The sequence below is a fragment of the Crinia signifera genome, chromosome 6 (genome assembly GCF_055691185.1).
Source record: "Crinia signifera chromosome 6, ASM5569118v1, whole genome shotgun sequence".
NCBI classification, from domain to species: Eukaryota; Metazoa; Chordata; class Amphibia; order Anura; family Myobatrachidae; genus Crinia; species Crinia signifera.
This window is the reverse complement of record NC_139222.1, coordinates 8573246-8590616: the sequence shown is the minus strand read 5'-3', so window position 1 is coordinate 8590616 and position 17371 is coordinate 8573246. Positions and strand designations below refer to the sequence as shown.

At 48.5% G+C, this 17371-nt stretch overlaps 1 protein-coding gene across 1 annotated transcript; it reads right to left on the bottom strand.

The window, feature by feature from the left end:
• Positions 1-1368: 1368 nt before the first annotated feature.
• Positions 1369-11484, bottom strand: LOC146009961 (uncharacterized). The gene is made up of 5 exons (XM_083150644.1): positions 10825-11484; positions 9072-9199; positions 6957-7145; positions 2973-3057; positions 1369-2813 (listed from the first exon to the last, which is right to left on the bottom strand). Exons 1-5 carry the CDS (start codon positions 10922-10924, stop codon positions 1771-1773), a joined length of 1545 nt encoding a protein of 514 aa, XP_083006770.1. The 5' UTR covers positions 10925-11484; the 3' UTR covers positions 1369-1770.
• Positions 11485-17371: the final 5887 nt, after the last annotated feature.

Here is a 17371-nt window from a genome sequence, read left to right as displayed (position 1 = left end):
TTGACTCTAGGTCGACAGTCATAAGGTCGACCACTATTGGTCGACAATGAAAAGGTCAACAAGGTTGACATGGAAACCCAAAGTAGGCCCAAAGAAGACCTTTTCATTGTCGACCATATGACCCCTTTCAACTGCCCCCAGGCATTTCAGTCCTTGAATTATACCCCTATTTTCCAGTATTTATTACACAAGGCAATTTCGTTTTTATGCATTTAGATGTCAATGATTTTTCCTCTGTTTACTCTAAAAAGTAATCCAGGACCCAACGCTCCCATACACTAACTTTCACCAACATGTAAAGGTTGGTTTCATTTTAGGTAATATTCATTCTAAGACCTGCTTATATATGTCAAGGTAGTTATTTTATAACCATCTACACCCAATCAGTTAAGTGTTTAAAAAGCAGGACACTCAATTCACAGAAGTCGACATGTGTCAACTTTTTCACTAACACAAACATACAAGTTTTTTCTTAGGAAAAAGACACATAAACCACATCTAAAAGCAACAAGGATGTTTTTGGACTCAATTTCTACTTGCACTGTGGCGTACGCTCAGATATACGGAAGGTGTCGGTGAGAAACCGGACGAGATCCGTCCGTGTACTTTGGCATACGCTCTGATGTAAGCCAGGTATCGGTGGCTAAGAGGGAGATCTGTCCGTGCACTGTGGCGTACGCTCAAGTGTACGCCACTCCCCATTGTCGGTGTCTGTGACCGTCCGTGTGCGGCTGTTCTGTGGGCGGACTTTCGCTCACCGCGAGCGTACGGAGAGACGGACCGTCATACAACATCTGCATCATGCTTAGGAGGCCTCGTTTTCAGTACAACGTCCTGTCAGCTCGCCCTGCGGCACAGCCTATGCTGCTAAATCTTACAGATTTTACCTGTGTACGGACGACCCACCTGCCAGTGTGATTGGTCGCCGGCAGCAGCCACCGAATATGATGTATCGGATGTATTTGCGTGCATTCAGCAGAATTCCCGATAAAGACTTGCTGGCACCTGTGATAACACAGGCCACTAGTCCCCGATCCCATGTGTTTTTTCCCCCCGATAGGGTCCATTTTCGGCTAATTGGATACTACCATCGGTCATTAACCACTTGAGTAGTATACCCGGAAATTGGAGCACCACTGGCGCACTACCTTTAGTTCCTATGACCTGTGGTGGGTTTTGCTGGGGTGAATTGTTATAATAATATTAATAACTAATTTATATTAATAACAATAATAAATAATAGAAAATTACTATATAAATTAGAAAAGTGCTAAATAATATTATGATTACTAATATTTATATATCACTTATAATAACAATTTAATAATAGTGCTATATAAATAATAAAAAAATAGAATACTATATAAATAATATTTATATAGAACTTTTATATTATTATTATACAAATAGTCCTAATGCATACAGAACGTGATATTATTTACAGTCACTGTACATTATAAAGTGCAAAAAAAAACCATCACCACCTCATCGTCATAACTGGTTTTGCATATTTTAAATGAATAGAATAAAATAAATACTGTACATTACAGCAGCAAAGTTATCAGAATAACAGAATAACATTATTATTTTTATAATATTAATACCAAAAAACAGACTGGAACAACAACAGGTGCCAACGGAAAACATTTCCATCCAGGTAAACATGCTGAAAGACCTATCGGAGGGTCCCGTAATATCGGTTTATCAGCAGGGACAGAGACACATTTTGATTGATGAAATGTGATCCACGTAAGGAGATACAGCTAGTTCTCACCGGTGGTGATGCGAGTGGATCCTCTGATGCCTAACGATATCAGATTTCAGCTTGAAGCATTTCCCACAGTAGGAGCAGGTGAACGGCTTCGTGCCGGTGTGGATGGTCTGATGTTTAAATAGAATCGATCTCTGCGTAAAACATTTCCCACAATCGGGACAGGAAAAAGGTTTCTCCCCAGTGTGAATCCTTTGATGGTCGAGCAGGCTGGCTTTCTGGGTAAAACATTTCCCACAGTCCAAGCATGCAAACGGCCTCTCCCCCTTGTGAATGCGCTGATGCGCCACCAGGTTGGGTTTGTGGGTGAAGCAGGACCCGCACTCCGAACAAATAAAGGGCTTTTCCCCGGTGTGGATTCGCTGGTGTTTGACCAGGTCAGGCTTGCGTATGAAGCATTTACCGCAATCGGAGCATGTGAACGGCTTCTCGCCGCTGTGGATCCTCTGGTGCTTACTGAGGTCCGACTTCCGGGTGAAGCACTTCCCACAGTCTGCGCAGGCGAAGGGCTTCTCTTGGGTGTGGAATTTCTGATGCGCCACCAGAGTTGACTTTTGGGTAAAACATTTCCCGCACTCAGTGCATGAATAGGGTTTCTCGTTGGTGTGGATCCGCTGGTGCACCACCAGGTCGGATTTCTGCGTAAAACATTTCCCACACACGAAGCAGGGAAAAGGTTTCTCCCCGGTGTGGACCCTCTGATGCCGGATGAGTGTGGCTTTCTGCGCAAAGCTTTTCCCACACGTACAGCATGGAAACTGCTTCTCGGCCGCGTGGCTGTTCTGCTGCGACGTATCGATGACATCATGGGCAAAGCACGTCTCGTAGTCTGTGCAGGGAAAGAATGTCCCAACTATAGTATCTGTATCATGCGTCACTATATCTGGTTTATCAGAACCCTCCTCGGGATCAGGCGGTGTATCGGTGATGTGACGTACGTTTCGGTCAGCAGTGGATTCTCCAGAAGAACATTGTAGGACACCACTGTCTTCTATTTCACAGCTCGGTGTCTCTGCCATATTCCATTGCTTGTGCCCAATACCTGCGAATAAAGGAACGGTATGGAGTAAGAGTCGGATACACAGAAAAAGATAGATGGGGTACCTGCTATATTCCAACTGTGATCTGATATGGGTGGTACCATCGGTATGAGACACGCGTTTCGTATCTGAGATGACTGTACTTAGTGATTATTACTCACCTGTAGGGATTTCCTCCTCCTTAGACGGCTGATCATCCCACGTCTCCTCTGCGTCACTCATGCCGGCTTCTCCCGAGTTTTCATCCTTAAGGAAACGCAGGAGAATTAGACTATGCACACGTAAGGAGGCCAATCAGCGCTATGAGGTGAAATACCACCAGTGACCACTCGCCAAAACCAAATGACTCCTTTGTGTGCTGAAAGATGCCATAATAGAAAGTGAACGCAATTTTTGCAGGGACACTGATCTGTTGCAAACTTGCTGGATATGGAGAGAGGGAGCTGTGAACTCAGAGACTGGAGGTAGGAGCAGATAGGGGCGGAGGGTGGGAAGAAGAGATTGTGGGATAAAACCTGTCACAGCTCAAAGTGAAAGTATATTGCAGAACCCGTCAATTTATTGGACTTTTAATTGTGACCACACTGCGCACCTCAGCGTGTGACCATGTGCCCGGCCGCCCCGCCATCTTGCACCTGATGTTGGGACAGTATGGCTTATATGAGGCGTGGTGTAATAGCCTTGAAGGGATGCGGTGGTCTACCTGCTCTGGGAAATTAGACTGCAACACGTGAGAGGTCTTGTTCCCTTGAGCCACTTTCATACAATGGTCAACTAATACTTAGTGGTTTGATCAATTATCCGATGTCACGTGGATCCTGTGCGTGCTGATAAAAGGGCTAAAATACTAAACAAATGGTGCGATTATATAGGTTACCCCCAACCAAAAACGATTTATTTATTTTAGTTGTAAAGTGTAACCAGTGATTTGAGGGGCCGGTGATTCTCCATCATCACGTTCTTGTACAGACCCCTGTGTTCCTCTATATACTCCCACTCCTCCATGGAGAGATAGACAGTGACATCCTCACACCTTATAGGTACCTGACACACACAATGATACAGTCATCACCCAGACACATCCCCCGGTGTTACTGTATAATGTCCCATTCCCAGCAGTCACCTCTCTGGTCACATCCCCCGGTGTTACTGTATAATGTCCCATTCCCAGCAGTCACCTCTCCAGTCACATCCCCAGTGTTACTGTATAACGTCTCATTCCCAGCAGTCACCTCTCCGGTCACATCCCCCAGTGTTACTGTATAACGTCCCATTCGCAGCAGTCACCTCTCCGGTCACATCCCCCGGTGTTACTGTATAACGTCCCATTCCCAGCAGTCACCTCTCCGGTCACATCCCCCGGTGTTACTGTATAATGTCCCATTCCTAGCAGTCACCTCTCCGGTCACATCCCCCGGTGTTATTGTATAACGTCCCATTCCCAGCAGTCACCTCTCCGGTCACATCCCCCCGGTGTTACTGTATAACGCCCCATTCCCAACAGTCACCTCTCCGGTCACATCCCCTGGTGTTACTGTATAACTTCCCATTCCCAGCAGTCACCTCTCCGGTCACATCCCCCAGTGTTACTGTATAACGCCCCATTCCCAACAGTCACCTCTCCGGTCACATCCCCCAGTGTTACTGTATAACGTCCCATTCCCAGCAGTCACCTCTCCGGTCACATCCCCCAGTGTTACTGTATAACGCCCCATTCCCAACAGTCACCTCTCCGGTCACATCCCCCGGTGTTACTGTATAACTTCCTATTCCCAGCAGTCACATCTCTGGTCACATCCCCCGGTGTTACTGTATAACGTCCCATTCCGAGCAGTCACCTCTCCGGTCACATCCCCCGGTGTTACTGTATAACATCCCATTCCCAGCAGTCACCTCTCAGGTCACATCCCCAGGTGTTACTGTATAACGTCCCATTCCCAGCAGTAACCTCTCCGGTCACATCCCCGGTGTTACTGTATAACGTCCTATTCCCAGCAGTCACCTCTCCGGTCACATCCCCGGTGTTACTGTATAACGTCCCATTCCCAGCAGTCACCTCTCCGGTCACATCCCCCGGTGTTACTGTATAACGTCCCATTCCCAGCAGTCACCTCTCCGGTCACATCCCCCGGTGTTACTGTATAACGTCCCATTCCCAGCAGTCACCTCTCCGGTCACATCCCCCGGTGTTACTGTATAATGTCCCATTGCCAGCAGTCACCTCTCCGGTCACATCCCCGGTGTTACTGTATAACGCCCCATTCCCAGCAGTCACCTCTCAGGTCACATCCCCAGGTGTTACTGTATAACGTCCTATTCCCAGCAGTCACCTCTCCGGTCACATCCCCGGTGTTACTGTATAACGTCCCATTCCCAGCAGTCACCTCTCCGGTCACATCCCCCGGTGTTACTGTATAACGTCCCATTCCCAGCAGTCACCTCTCCGGTCACATCCCCCGGTGTTACTGTATAACGTCCCATTCCCAGCAGTCACCTCTCCGGTCACATCCCCCGGTGTTACTGTATAACGTCCAATTCCCAGCAGTCACCTCTCCGGTCACATCCCCCAGTGTTACTGTATAACGTCCAATTCCCAGCAGTCACCTCTCCGGTCACAACCCCAGGTGTTACTGTATAACGTCCCATTCCCAGCAGGTACCTCTCCGGTCACATCCCCTGGTGTTACTGTATAACATCCCATTCCCAGCAGTCACCTCTCAGGTCACATCCCCAGATGTTACTGTATAACGTCCCTTTCCCAGCAGTCACCTCTCCGGTCACATCCCCCGGTGTTACTGTATAACGTCCCATTCCCAGCAGTCACCTCTCCGGTCACATCCCCCGGTGTTACTGTATAACGTCCCATTCCCAGCAGTCACCTCTCCTGTCACATCCCCCGGTGTTACTGTATAACGTCCCATTCCCAGCAGTCACCTCTCCTGTCATATCCCCCGGTGTTACTGTATAATGTCCCATTCCCAGCAGTCACCTCTCCTGTCACATCCCCCTGGTGTTACTGTATAACGTCCCATTCCCAGCAGTCACCTCTCCGGTCACATCCCCCGGTGTTACTGTATAATGTCCCATTCCCAGCAGTCACCTCTCCTGTCACATCCCCCGGTGTTACTGTATAACATCCCATTCCCAGCAGTCACCTCTCCAGTCACATCCCCCGGTGTTACTGAATAAAGTCCCATTCCCAGCAGTCACCTCTCCGGTCACAGCCCCCGGTGTTACTGTATAACATCCCATTCCCAGCAGTCACCTCTCCGGTCACATCCCCCAGTGTTACTGTATAACGTCCCATTCCCAGCAGTCACCTCTCCGGTCACATCCCCCGGTGTTACTGTATAACGTCCCATTCCCAGCAGTCACCTCTCCGGTCACATTCCCCGGTGTTACTATATAACGTCCCATTCCCAGCAGTCACCTCTCCGGTCACATCCCCCGGTGTTACTGTATAACGTCCCATTCCCAGCAGTCACCTCTCCGGTCACATCCCCCGGTGTTACTGTATAATGTCCCATTCCCAGCAGTCACCTCTCCGGTCACATCCCCCGGTGTTACTGTATAATGTCCCATTCCCAGCAGTCACCTCTCCGGTCACATCCCCCGGTGTTACTGTATAATGTCCCATTCCCAGCAGTCACCTCTCCGGTCACATCCCCCGGTGTTACTATATAACGTCCCATTCCCAGCAGTCACCTCTCCGGTCACATCCCCTGGTGTTACTGTATAACGTCCCATTCCCAGCAGTCACCTCTCCGGTCACATCCCCCGGTGTTACTGTATAATGTCCCATTCCCAGCAGTCACCTCTCCGGTCACATCCCCCGGTGTTACTGTATAATGTCCCATTCCCAGCAGTCACCTCTCCGGTCACATCCCCCGGTGTTACTGTATAACGTCCCATTCCCAGCAGTCACCTCTCCGGTCACATCCCCCGGTGTTACTGTATAATGTCCCATTCCCAGCAGTCACCTCTCCGGTCACATCCCCCGGTGTTACTGTATAATGTCCCATTCCCAGCAGTCACCTCTCCGGTCACATCCCCCGGTGTTACTGTATAATGTCCCATTCCCAGCAGTCACCTCTCCGGTCACATCCCCCGGTGTTACTGTATAACGTCCCATTCCCAGCAGTCACCTCTCCGGTCAGCAGCTGAATGATCTTGTTGGTGAGTTCCAGGATCTTCTGGTCATTGTGCCTCTCATGTATCAGAGAGTGAATTGGAGGCACCGGGATGGGGATCTGGATGCTGCTCAGTCCTCCTGATGAATGGTGGCTACTACTTGGAATCAAGACCACAGTGGACTTCTTCACTACTGTGTAATCCTGTATGTTCAGAGTAACATTCAAAAATACTAATTATATATATATACACACACATAAAAAGAAAAATACTAGTAATAGAGATAAGAGTGATGTCACTGTGACGCTCCCAGACCCCCTCACCTCCCCGGTCAGGTCCCTGTGTCAGTAATAGAGATAAGAGTGATGTCACTGTGACGCTCCAGGACCCCCTCACCTCCCCGGTCAGGTCCCTGTGTCATTAATAGGGATAAGAGTGACGTCACTGTGATGCTCCCAGACCCCCTCACCTCCCCGGTCAGGTCCCTGTGTCAGTAATAGAGATAAGAGTGATGTCACTGTGACGCTCCCAGACCCCCTCACCTCCCCGGTCAGGTCCCTGTGTCAGTAATAGAGATAAGAGTGATGTCACTGTGACGCTCCCAGACCCCCTCACCTCCCCGGTCAGGTCCCTGTGTCAGTAATAGAGATAAGAGTGATGTCACTGTGACGCTCCCAGACCCCCTCACCTCCCCAGTCAGGTCCCTGTGTCAGTGATAGAGATAAGAGTGATGTCACTGTGATGCTCCCAGACCCCCTCACCTCCCCGGTCAGGTCCCTGTGTCAGTAATAGAGATAAGAGTGATGTCACTGTGATGCTCCCAGACCCCCTCACCTCCCCGGTCAGGTCCCTGTGTCAGTAAACGAGATAAGAGTGATGTCACTGTGACGCTCCCAGACTCCCTCACCTCCCCGGTCAGGTCCCTGTGTCAGTAATAGAGATAAGAGTGATGTCACTGTGACGCTCCCAGACCCCCTCACCTCCCCAGTCAGGTCCCTGTGTCAGTAATAGAGATAAGAGTGATGTCACTGTGACGCTCCCAGACCCCCTCACCTCCCCGGTCAGGTTCCTGTGTCAGTAATAGAGATAAGAGTGATGTCACTGTGATGCTCCCAGACCCCCTCACCTCCCCGGTCAGGTCCCTGTGTCAGTAATAGAGATAAGAGTGATGTCACTGTGACGCTCCCAGACGCCCTCACCTCCCCGGTCAGGTCCCTGTGTCAGTAATAGAGATAAGAGTGATGTCACTGTGACGCTCCCAGACCCCCTCACCTCCCCAGTCAGGTCCCTGTGTCAGTAATAGAGATAAGAGTGATGTCACTGTGACGCTCCCAGACCCCCTCACCTCCCCGGTCAGGTTCCTGTGTCAGTAATAGAGATAAGAGTGACGTCACTGTGACGCTCCCAGACCCCCTCACCTCCCCAGTCAGGTTCCTGTGTCAGTAATAGAGATAAGAGCGATGTCACTGTGATGCCCCCAGACCCCCTCACCTCCCCAGTCAGGTCCCTGTGTCAGTAATAGGGATAAGAGTGATGTCGCTGTGACGCTGCCAGACCCCCTCACCTCCCCGGTCAGGTCCCGTGTCAGTAATAGAGATGAGTGATGTCACTATGACGCTCCCAGACCCCCTCACCTCCCCGGTCAGGTCCCTGTGTCAGTAATAGAGATAAGAGTGATGTCACTGTGATGCTCCCAGACCCCCTCACCTCCCCGGTCAGGTCCCTGTGTCAGTAATAGAGATAAGAGTGACGTCACTGTGACACTCCCAGACTCCCTCACCTCCCCAGTCAGGTCCCTGTGTCAGTAATAGAGATAATAGTGATGTCACTGTGACGCTCCCAGACCCCCTCACCTCCCCGGTCAGGTCCCTGTGTCAGTAATAGAGATAAGAGTGATGTCACTGATGCTCCCAGACCCCTCACCTCCCCGGTCAGGTCCCTGTGTCAGTAAAAGAGATAAGAGTGACGTCACTGTGACGCTCCCAGACCCCCTCACCTCCCCGGTCAGGTCCCCGTGCCAGTAACAGAGATAAGAGTGATGTCACTGTGACGCTCCCAGACTCCCTCACCTCCCCGGTCAGGTCCCTTTGTCAGTAATAGAGATAAGAGTGATGTCACTGTGACCTCACCTCCCCGGTCAGCAGGTAGATGATCTCCAGGGTGAGATTCAGGATCTCCTCAGTCATGTGACTCCTCTCCTTGTCCATCCTGAGGACAGTGACTGGCTGTGACACAGGTGGGGGAGGGGTGGAACCAGCTGTAATCACATATAATGTAATGAGACATAAGATCTTGGTGCTGATCTTGATACCTCTCTTCACTGATCTCTATCCACGCTCCCTCCCGTCCTCTTCGCTCCATCACTGACCGCCGACTGACCTCTCACCTAATCACCTCCTCCCACTCCCGTGTCCAAGATTTCTCTCGCGCTGCCCCCCTGCACTGGAACAACCTCCCGCCACCCATCAGGCTTTCTGATTCCCTTACCTCCTTCAAGCGCTCCCTCAAAACCCACTTTTTTCGACTAGCCTATCCCTCCTCCTAACCTCTTTTGATCCTCCTATCCGGCCTCCGTTCCTACTTATCCTGTTGTTTTTCGTTCGTCCACCCACCTATTTTTAGTATGTTCCTCACGTACTCACCCTACCTCATTACCTCACCTGTGCTCCTGTCCTGTTCTTCCCTTCCTCTACTTCATCTTCAGTCTCCTTGACAATTTTGACACCTACTTCTGAACTGATGCTGATTTTAGTTCTACCAGCTATACCCCTATTTATACTGTATCTTTCAACACACCCTGTACATTACCTTGTCATTTGTTTTTTTTTTGTTTGCTATGTACGGCGCTGCGGACACTTTGTGGCGCCTTATAAATAAACGTACTACTACTACTGATATCATTGTACTCAGGAAACATGGCCGCCGTGGTAATGCTACTTAGTCATTTATCTGACACTCCATGTTTTATATACAGGGAAAATGGATGACACTCATCATGTACGTGAGTCACGCACCCTCCCTGCTTCTCCATAGTTACTCAGACAGTGTCAGCATTATTCTTTACAAATAATCAAAACAAGAATGGAGAAGACACAGCCGCACCCCACCCCCCCCTCACTATACACAGGTCACATACTACACACAGCCGCACCCCCCCACCCTCACTATACACAGGTCACACACTACACACAGGTCACACACTGATCCCTATACACAGGTCACACACATACACACACACACACAGGTCACACACTGATCCCTATACACAGGTCACTCAATGATCCCTATACACAGGTCACACACTGATCCCTATACACAGCTCACACAGTGATACATATACACAGGTCACACACTGATCCCTATACACAGGTCACACACTGATACATATACACAGGTCACACACTGATCCCTATACACAGCTCACACACTGATCCCTATACACAGGTCACTCACTGATCCCTATACACAGCTCACACAGTGATACATATACACAGGTCACACACTGATCCCTATACACAGGTCACACACTGATCCCTATACACATGTCACACAGTGATACATATACACAGGTCACACACTGATCCCTATACACAGCTCACACACTGATCCCTATACACAGGTCACACACTGATCCCTATACACAGCTCACACAGTGATACATATACACAGGTCACACACTGATCCCTATACACAGGTCACACACTGATCCCTATACACATGTCACACAGTGATACATATACACAGGTCACACACTGATCCCTATACACAGGTCACACACTGATACATATACACAGGTCACTCACTGATCCCTATACACAGGTCACACACTGACCCCTATACACAGATAACACAATAAACCCTACACACACTGATGATACTGACCCTTGTACACAGGTGCTGCTGGTCTGGGTGATGGGGTCTGGGTCAGGGAGCCAGATAACGTTGTGTCTTCGGATCTTTGTTCTCCTGCTGTCTCTCTCATTGAAACACTAGAGTTCCCCTATTCAAACGTATACTCTCTGTTTACGTGTCGGCCATTTGTCCGAAGACCAATCTTGCTTTATAATCATACGCGGTCTCTCCCAAAATGGCGCCTACACGGAAGACACCTATTAATTATAGTATTTACCCCTTTGATATAATGCGGCAGAGAGGGGCTTCTGTAAACAGCGCTGACAGCTTGTATGTCGCCCTGGAGACAGGTGTGATTGTGGCTACCCCAAAATGGCCGCTAGATGGAGGAATACTGTGACTACAGGTCTCACCTGCTGTGTGCGGGGGAAATTACAGCTCCCAGGACCCTGTGGTGATGATAATGCTGTGTGTATGGTGGTATATGTGTGTATGGTGGCATGTGTGTGAGTATCGTGGTATATGTGTGTGTGTAAGGTGGTATATGTGTATATGGTGGCATGTGTGTGAGTATGGTGGTATATGTGTGTGTATGGTCAGGGGTTAAAGTGAGGGGGAACCGGGTGGAACTGAGTTCCACCACCTCTAATGGTGAAGTCGAACATTTTAACCTCTGCATTGGCCCTGTACAGTAATTATCACAGAAAAGCATTGTAGTATGCAGGGGGGATGCCAAAAACCCCACCACTGGCCCTGTCTCTGCCTAATGGGGGTAAGGGAGTGGGGTAATTAGGTGGCATGGAGAAATGAGTTCCCCCACCTCTGCTTGACCACTTTAAGCCCTGTGTATGGTGGTATATGTGTGTGTATGGTGGTATATGTGTGTATGGTGGCACGTGTGTGAGTATGGTGGTATATGTGTGTGTATGGTGGTATATGTGTGTATATGGTGGTGTGTGTGTGTATGGTGGTATATGTGAGTATGGTGGTATATGTGTGTGTATGGTGGTATATGTGTGTGTATGGTGGTATATGTGTGTGTATGGTGGTATATGTGTGTGTATGGTGGTATATGTGTGTGTGTATGGTGGTATATGTGAGTATATGGTGGTATATGTGTGTGTATGGTGGTATATGTGTGTATATGGTGGTATATGTGTGTGTATGGTGGTATATGTGTGTATGGTGGTATATGTGTGTGTGTGTGTGTGTGTGTGTGTGTGTGTGTTATGGTGGCATATGTGAGTATGGTGGTATATGTGTGTGTATGGTGGTATATGTGTGTGTATGGTGGTATATGTGTGTGTATGGTGGTATATGTGTGTATGGTGGTATATGTGTGTGTGTGTGTGTGTGTATGGTGGCATATGTGAGTATGGTGGTATATGTGTGTGTATGGTGGTATATGTGTGTGTATGGTGGTATATGTGTGTGTATGGTGGTATATGTGTGTATGGTGGTATATGTGTGTATGGTGGTATATGTGTATATGGTGGCACGTGTGTGAGTATGGTGGTATATGTGTATATGGTGGCACGTGTGTGAGTATGGTGGTATGTGTGTGTGTATGGTGGCACGTGTGTGAGTATGGTGGTATATGTGTGTGTATGGAGGTATATGTGTTTGGTGGTATATGTGAGTATGGTGGTATATGTGTGTATATGTGTATATGGTGGTATATGTGTGTGTATGGTGGTATATGTGTGTATGGTGGCACGTGTGTGAGTATGGAGGTATATGTGTTTGGTGGTATATGTGAGTATGGAGGTATATGTATGTGTGGTGGTATATGTGTGTGAGTATGGAGGTATATGTATGTATGGTGGTATATAGGTGTGTGGTGGTATATGTGAGTATGGAGGTATATGTGTGTGTGGTGGTATATGTGTGTGAGTATGGAGGTATATGTGAGTATGGAGGTATATGTGTGTGTGGTGGTATATGTGTGTGAGTATGGAGGTATATGTGTGGTGGTATATGTGAGTATGGAGGTATATGTATGTGTGGTGGTATATGTGTGTGAGTATGGAGGTGTATGTGTTTGGTGGTATATGTGAGTATGGAGGTATATGTATGTGTGGTGGTATATGTGTGTGTGGTGGTATATGTGTGTGAGTATGGAGGTATATAGGTGTGTGGTGGTATATGTGTGTGAGTATGGAGATGTGTGTGTGGTGGTATATGTGTGTGTGGTGGTATATGTGTGTGTGGTGGTATATGTGTGTGAGTATGGAGATGTATGTGTGGTGGTATATGTGAGTATGGAGGTATATGTGTATATGGTGGTGTGTGTGTGTGTGTGTGTATGGTGGTATATGTGTGTGTATGGTGGTATATGTGTATATGGTGGTATATGTGTGTGTATGGTGGTATATGTGTGTGAGTATGGAGGTATATGTATGTATGGTGGTATATAGGTGTGTGGTGATGTATGTGTGGTGGTATATGTGAGTATGGAGGTATATGTGTGTGTATGGTGGTATATGTGTGTGTATGGTGGTATATGTGTGTGTATGGTGGTATGTGTGTGTATGGTGGTATATGTGAGTATGGTGGTATATGTGTATATGGTGGTATATGTGTGTGTATGGTGGTATATGTGTGTGTATGGTGGTATATGTGTGTGTTATGGTGGTATATGTGTGTGTATGGTGGTATATGTGTGTGTGTATGGTGGTATATGTGTATATGGTGGCACGTGTGTGAGTATGGTGGTATATGTGTATATGGTGGTATATGTGTGAGTATGGTGGTATATGTGTGAGTATGGTGGTATATGTGTGTGTATGGAGGTATATGTGTTTGGTGGTATATGTGTGTGTATGGTGGTATATGTGTGTATGGTGGTATATGTGTGTGTATGGTGGTATATGTGTGTATGGTGGTATATGTGTGTGTATGGTGGTATATGTGTATATGGTGGCACGTGTGTGAGTATGGTGGTATATGTGTATATGGTGGCACGTGTGTGAGTATGGTGGTATGTGTGTGTGTGTATGGTGGTATATGTGTATATGGTGGCACGTGTGTGAGTATGGTGGTATATGTGTGTGTATGGTGGTATATGTGTGTGTATGGTGGTATATGTGTATATGGTGGTATAAGTGTGTATGGTGGTATATGTGTGAGTATGGAGGTATATGTGTTTGGTGGTATATGTGAGTATGGAGGTATATGTATGTGTGGTGGTATATATGTGTGTGGTGGTATATGTGTGTGTGGTGGTATATGTGTGTATGGTGGTATATGTGTGTGAGTATGGAGGTATATGTGTGTGTGGTGGTATATGTGTGTGAGTATGGAGGTATATGTGTTTGGTGGTATATGTGTGTATGGTGGTATATGTGTGTGAGTATGGAGGTATATGTGTGTATGGTGGTATATGTGTGTGTGGTGGTATATGTGTGTGTGGTGGTATATGTGTGTATGGTGGTATATGTGTGTGAGTATGGAGGTATATGTGTTTGGTGGTATATGTGGGTATGGAAGTGTGTGTGTGTGGGGGGGGTGGTTTTATATATATATATATATATATATATATATATATATATATATATATATATATATGTGTGTGGGGGGGGGGTATGGTGGCACCTGTGTGTATGGTGGCATGTGTTTGTTTGTGGTATTAGGGTTATATAATGGGGGGAGCATCTAGGTTACCCTGCAGTGTAACCAGCCCTACCGGATCATCCATTGCAGGCACAGTCAGCTGATAATCACTCCATGTGTGATTAAGCTGAATTAGCCCCATAGTGGTCATGTGATCAGGCACTGCCACCCCCTGCTGGGACTATAAAGGTATTAGGTGTTATGCTCCGGCTAGCCGTCTATTAGATGCTGGCTGTTACAGTGAGACCACAGGGCTGATTACTCTGCTATTCATTTATAGTGCAAGAGAGGTCGGTAACTAATGCCTCATCCCCAGTGCCACTGCTATTATCCAGCACCACTGCAAACCCCCAGTACTGCTATTATCCAGTGCCACTGCAAACCCCCAGTACTACTGCTAACATCAACCCCCAGTGCTACTGCTGACCCCCCAGTGCCACTCCTAATATCCAGTGCCACTGCTAATATCCAGCGCCACTGCAAACCCCCAGTACTGCTATTATCCAGTGCCACTGCAAACCCCCAGTACTACTGCTAACATCAACCCCCAGTGCTACTGCTGACCCCCCAGTGCCACTCCTAATATCCAGTGCCACTGCAAACCCCCAGTACTACTGCTAACATCAACCCCCAGTGCTACTGCTGACCCCCCAGTGCCACTCCTAATATCCAGTGCCACTGCTAATATCCAGCGCCACTGCAAACCCCCAGTACTGCTATTATCCAGTGCCACTGCAAACCCCCAGTACTACTGCTAACATCAACCCCCAGTGCTACTGCTGACCCCCCAGTGCCACTCCTAATATCCAGTGCCACTGCAAACCCCCAGTACTACTGCTAACATCAACCCCCAGTGCTACTGCTAATATCCAGTGTCACTGCAAACCCCCAGTACTACTGCTAACATCAACCCCCAGTACTACTGCTAATATCCAGTGTCACTGCAAACCCCCAGTACTACTGCTAACATCAACCCCCAGTGCTACTGCTAATATCCAGTGTCACTGCAAACCCCCAGTACTACTGCTAACATCAACCCCCAGTGCTACTGCTAATATCCAGTGTCACTGCAAACCCCCAGTACTACTGCTAATATCCAGTGTCACTGCAAACCCCCAGTACTACTGCTAACATCAACCCCCAGTGCTACTGCTAATATCCAGTGTCACTGCAAACCCCCAGTACTACTGCTAACATCAACCCCCAGTACTACTGCTAATATCCAGTGTCACTGCAAACCCCCAGTACTACTGCTAACATCAACCCCCAGTACTACTGCTAATATCCAGTGTCACTGCAAACCCCCAGTACTACTGCTAACATCAACCCCCAGTACTATTGCTAATATCCAGTGTCACTGCAAACCCCCAGTACTACTGCTAACATCAACCCCCAGTACTACTGCTAATATCCAGTGTCACTGCAAACCCCCAGTACTACTGCTAACATCAACCCCCAGTACTACTGCTAATATCCAGTGTCACTGCAAACCCCTCAGTACTACTGCTAACATCAACCCCCAGTGCTACTGCTGACCCCCCAGTGCCACTGCTGATATCCAGGAACACTGCAAACCCCTAGTACTACAGCTAATATCCAGCGCCACTGCTAATATCCAGCACCACTGCAAACCCCCAGTACTACTGCTAACATCAACCCCCAGTGCTACTGCTGACCCCCCAGTGCAACTGCTAATATCCAGTGCCACTACTGACCCCCAGTACTACTGCTAATATCCAGTACCACTGCTGACCTCCAGTACCACTGCTGACCCCCAGTACTACTGCTAATATCCAGTGCCACTACTGACCCCCAGTACTACTGCTAATATCCAGTACCACTGCTGACCTCCAGTGCCACTGCTGACCCCCAGTACTACTGCTAATATCCAGTGCTACTGCTGACCTCCAGTGCCACTGCTAACATCCAGGAACACTGCAAACCCCCAGTGCAACTGCTAATATCCAGGAACACTGCCAACCGCCAGTACTACCGCTATTATCCAGCACCACTGCAAACCCCCAGTGCTACTGCTAACATCCAGTGCTACTGCTGACCCCGCTCCCCAGTAATTTCCTGTACTACCTAAGACTGCTCATGCGCAGTGAAATGCCAGGCAGCATCTAAGCACCCACTCAGACCCTGCCCGGCTGTTCCCAACATGGTGTGCGGCCCACACAGCGTCACCCTGTGCGCGGCAGGAAGAGGTCGGGCAGCAAGTGGGTTCCAGCCACTGTCACTCACTGTCGGGTGGCGAGCGGGGTTCCGGCCTCACGGCTTCTATGACTGTGTGCGACTGGGAGGCGAGCGGGTTCCAACGGCAGAGGTGTGGCGATGCGGCCTGCGCAAGGTGACCTATGGCTGCAGCGCTGAACCCGCTCATCTCCCGACACAGTCACCTCGCCACTGATGTCGCACCAGCAGCCTGCCTGCATTCCGCTGCTGCCTGCCCCGCTGCACTAAAGTCAGGCAAAACGGGGGAGAGGGGGGCGGTTATCTGCTAGGGATGCCAATCCCTAATAACAGCTCACACTCGCTACTATATATGCAATTCAACACCTCGAAGACAGGGGGGCAGAACGCAGGGGCCGATTCCAGTTCACCGGGGTCAACCAATTCAGCCCCTGCCCCGAAAGGGGGGGGGGGGATGGCGATTTGGAGGGTCGGGCACTCTGGAGCTGAGCTACAAGAAAATGGCTGCCACCCCCCAGCACACAGATATAGGAATCAGTTCTCAGACAACTGCTGGGACAACCTGCATCCGTACCATCGAGAAGTTGATTCTGCCATTCAATTCTCTATCTGATTGGTTGCTATGGGAAACAGCACAGCTTTCATTTCTGAGGCACAAGAACGTAGGTCGAGACCCAAAAACCACATCCACGCATTGTTTTTTTTATTTTTTTCAAAAATATTATTTTATTAAGAGAAAAATAACACCACGTTGGAAAACGTAAGACTAACA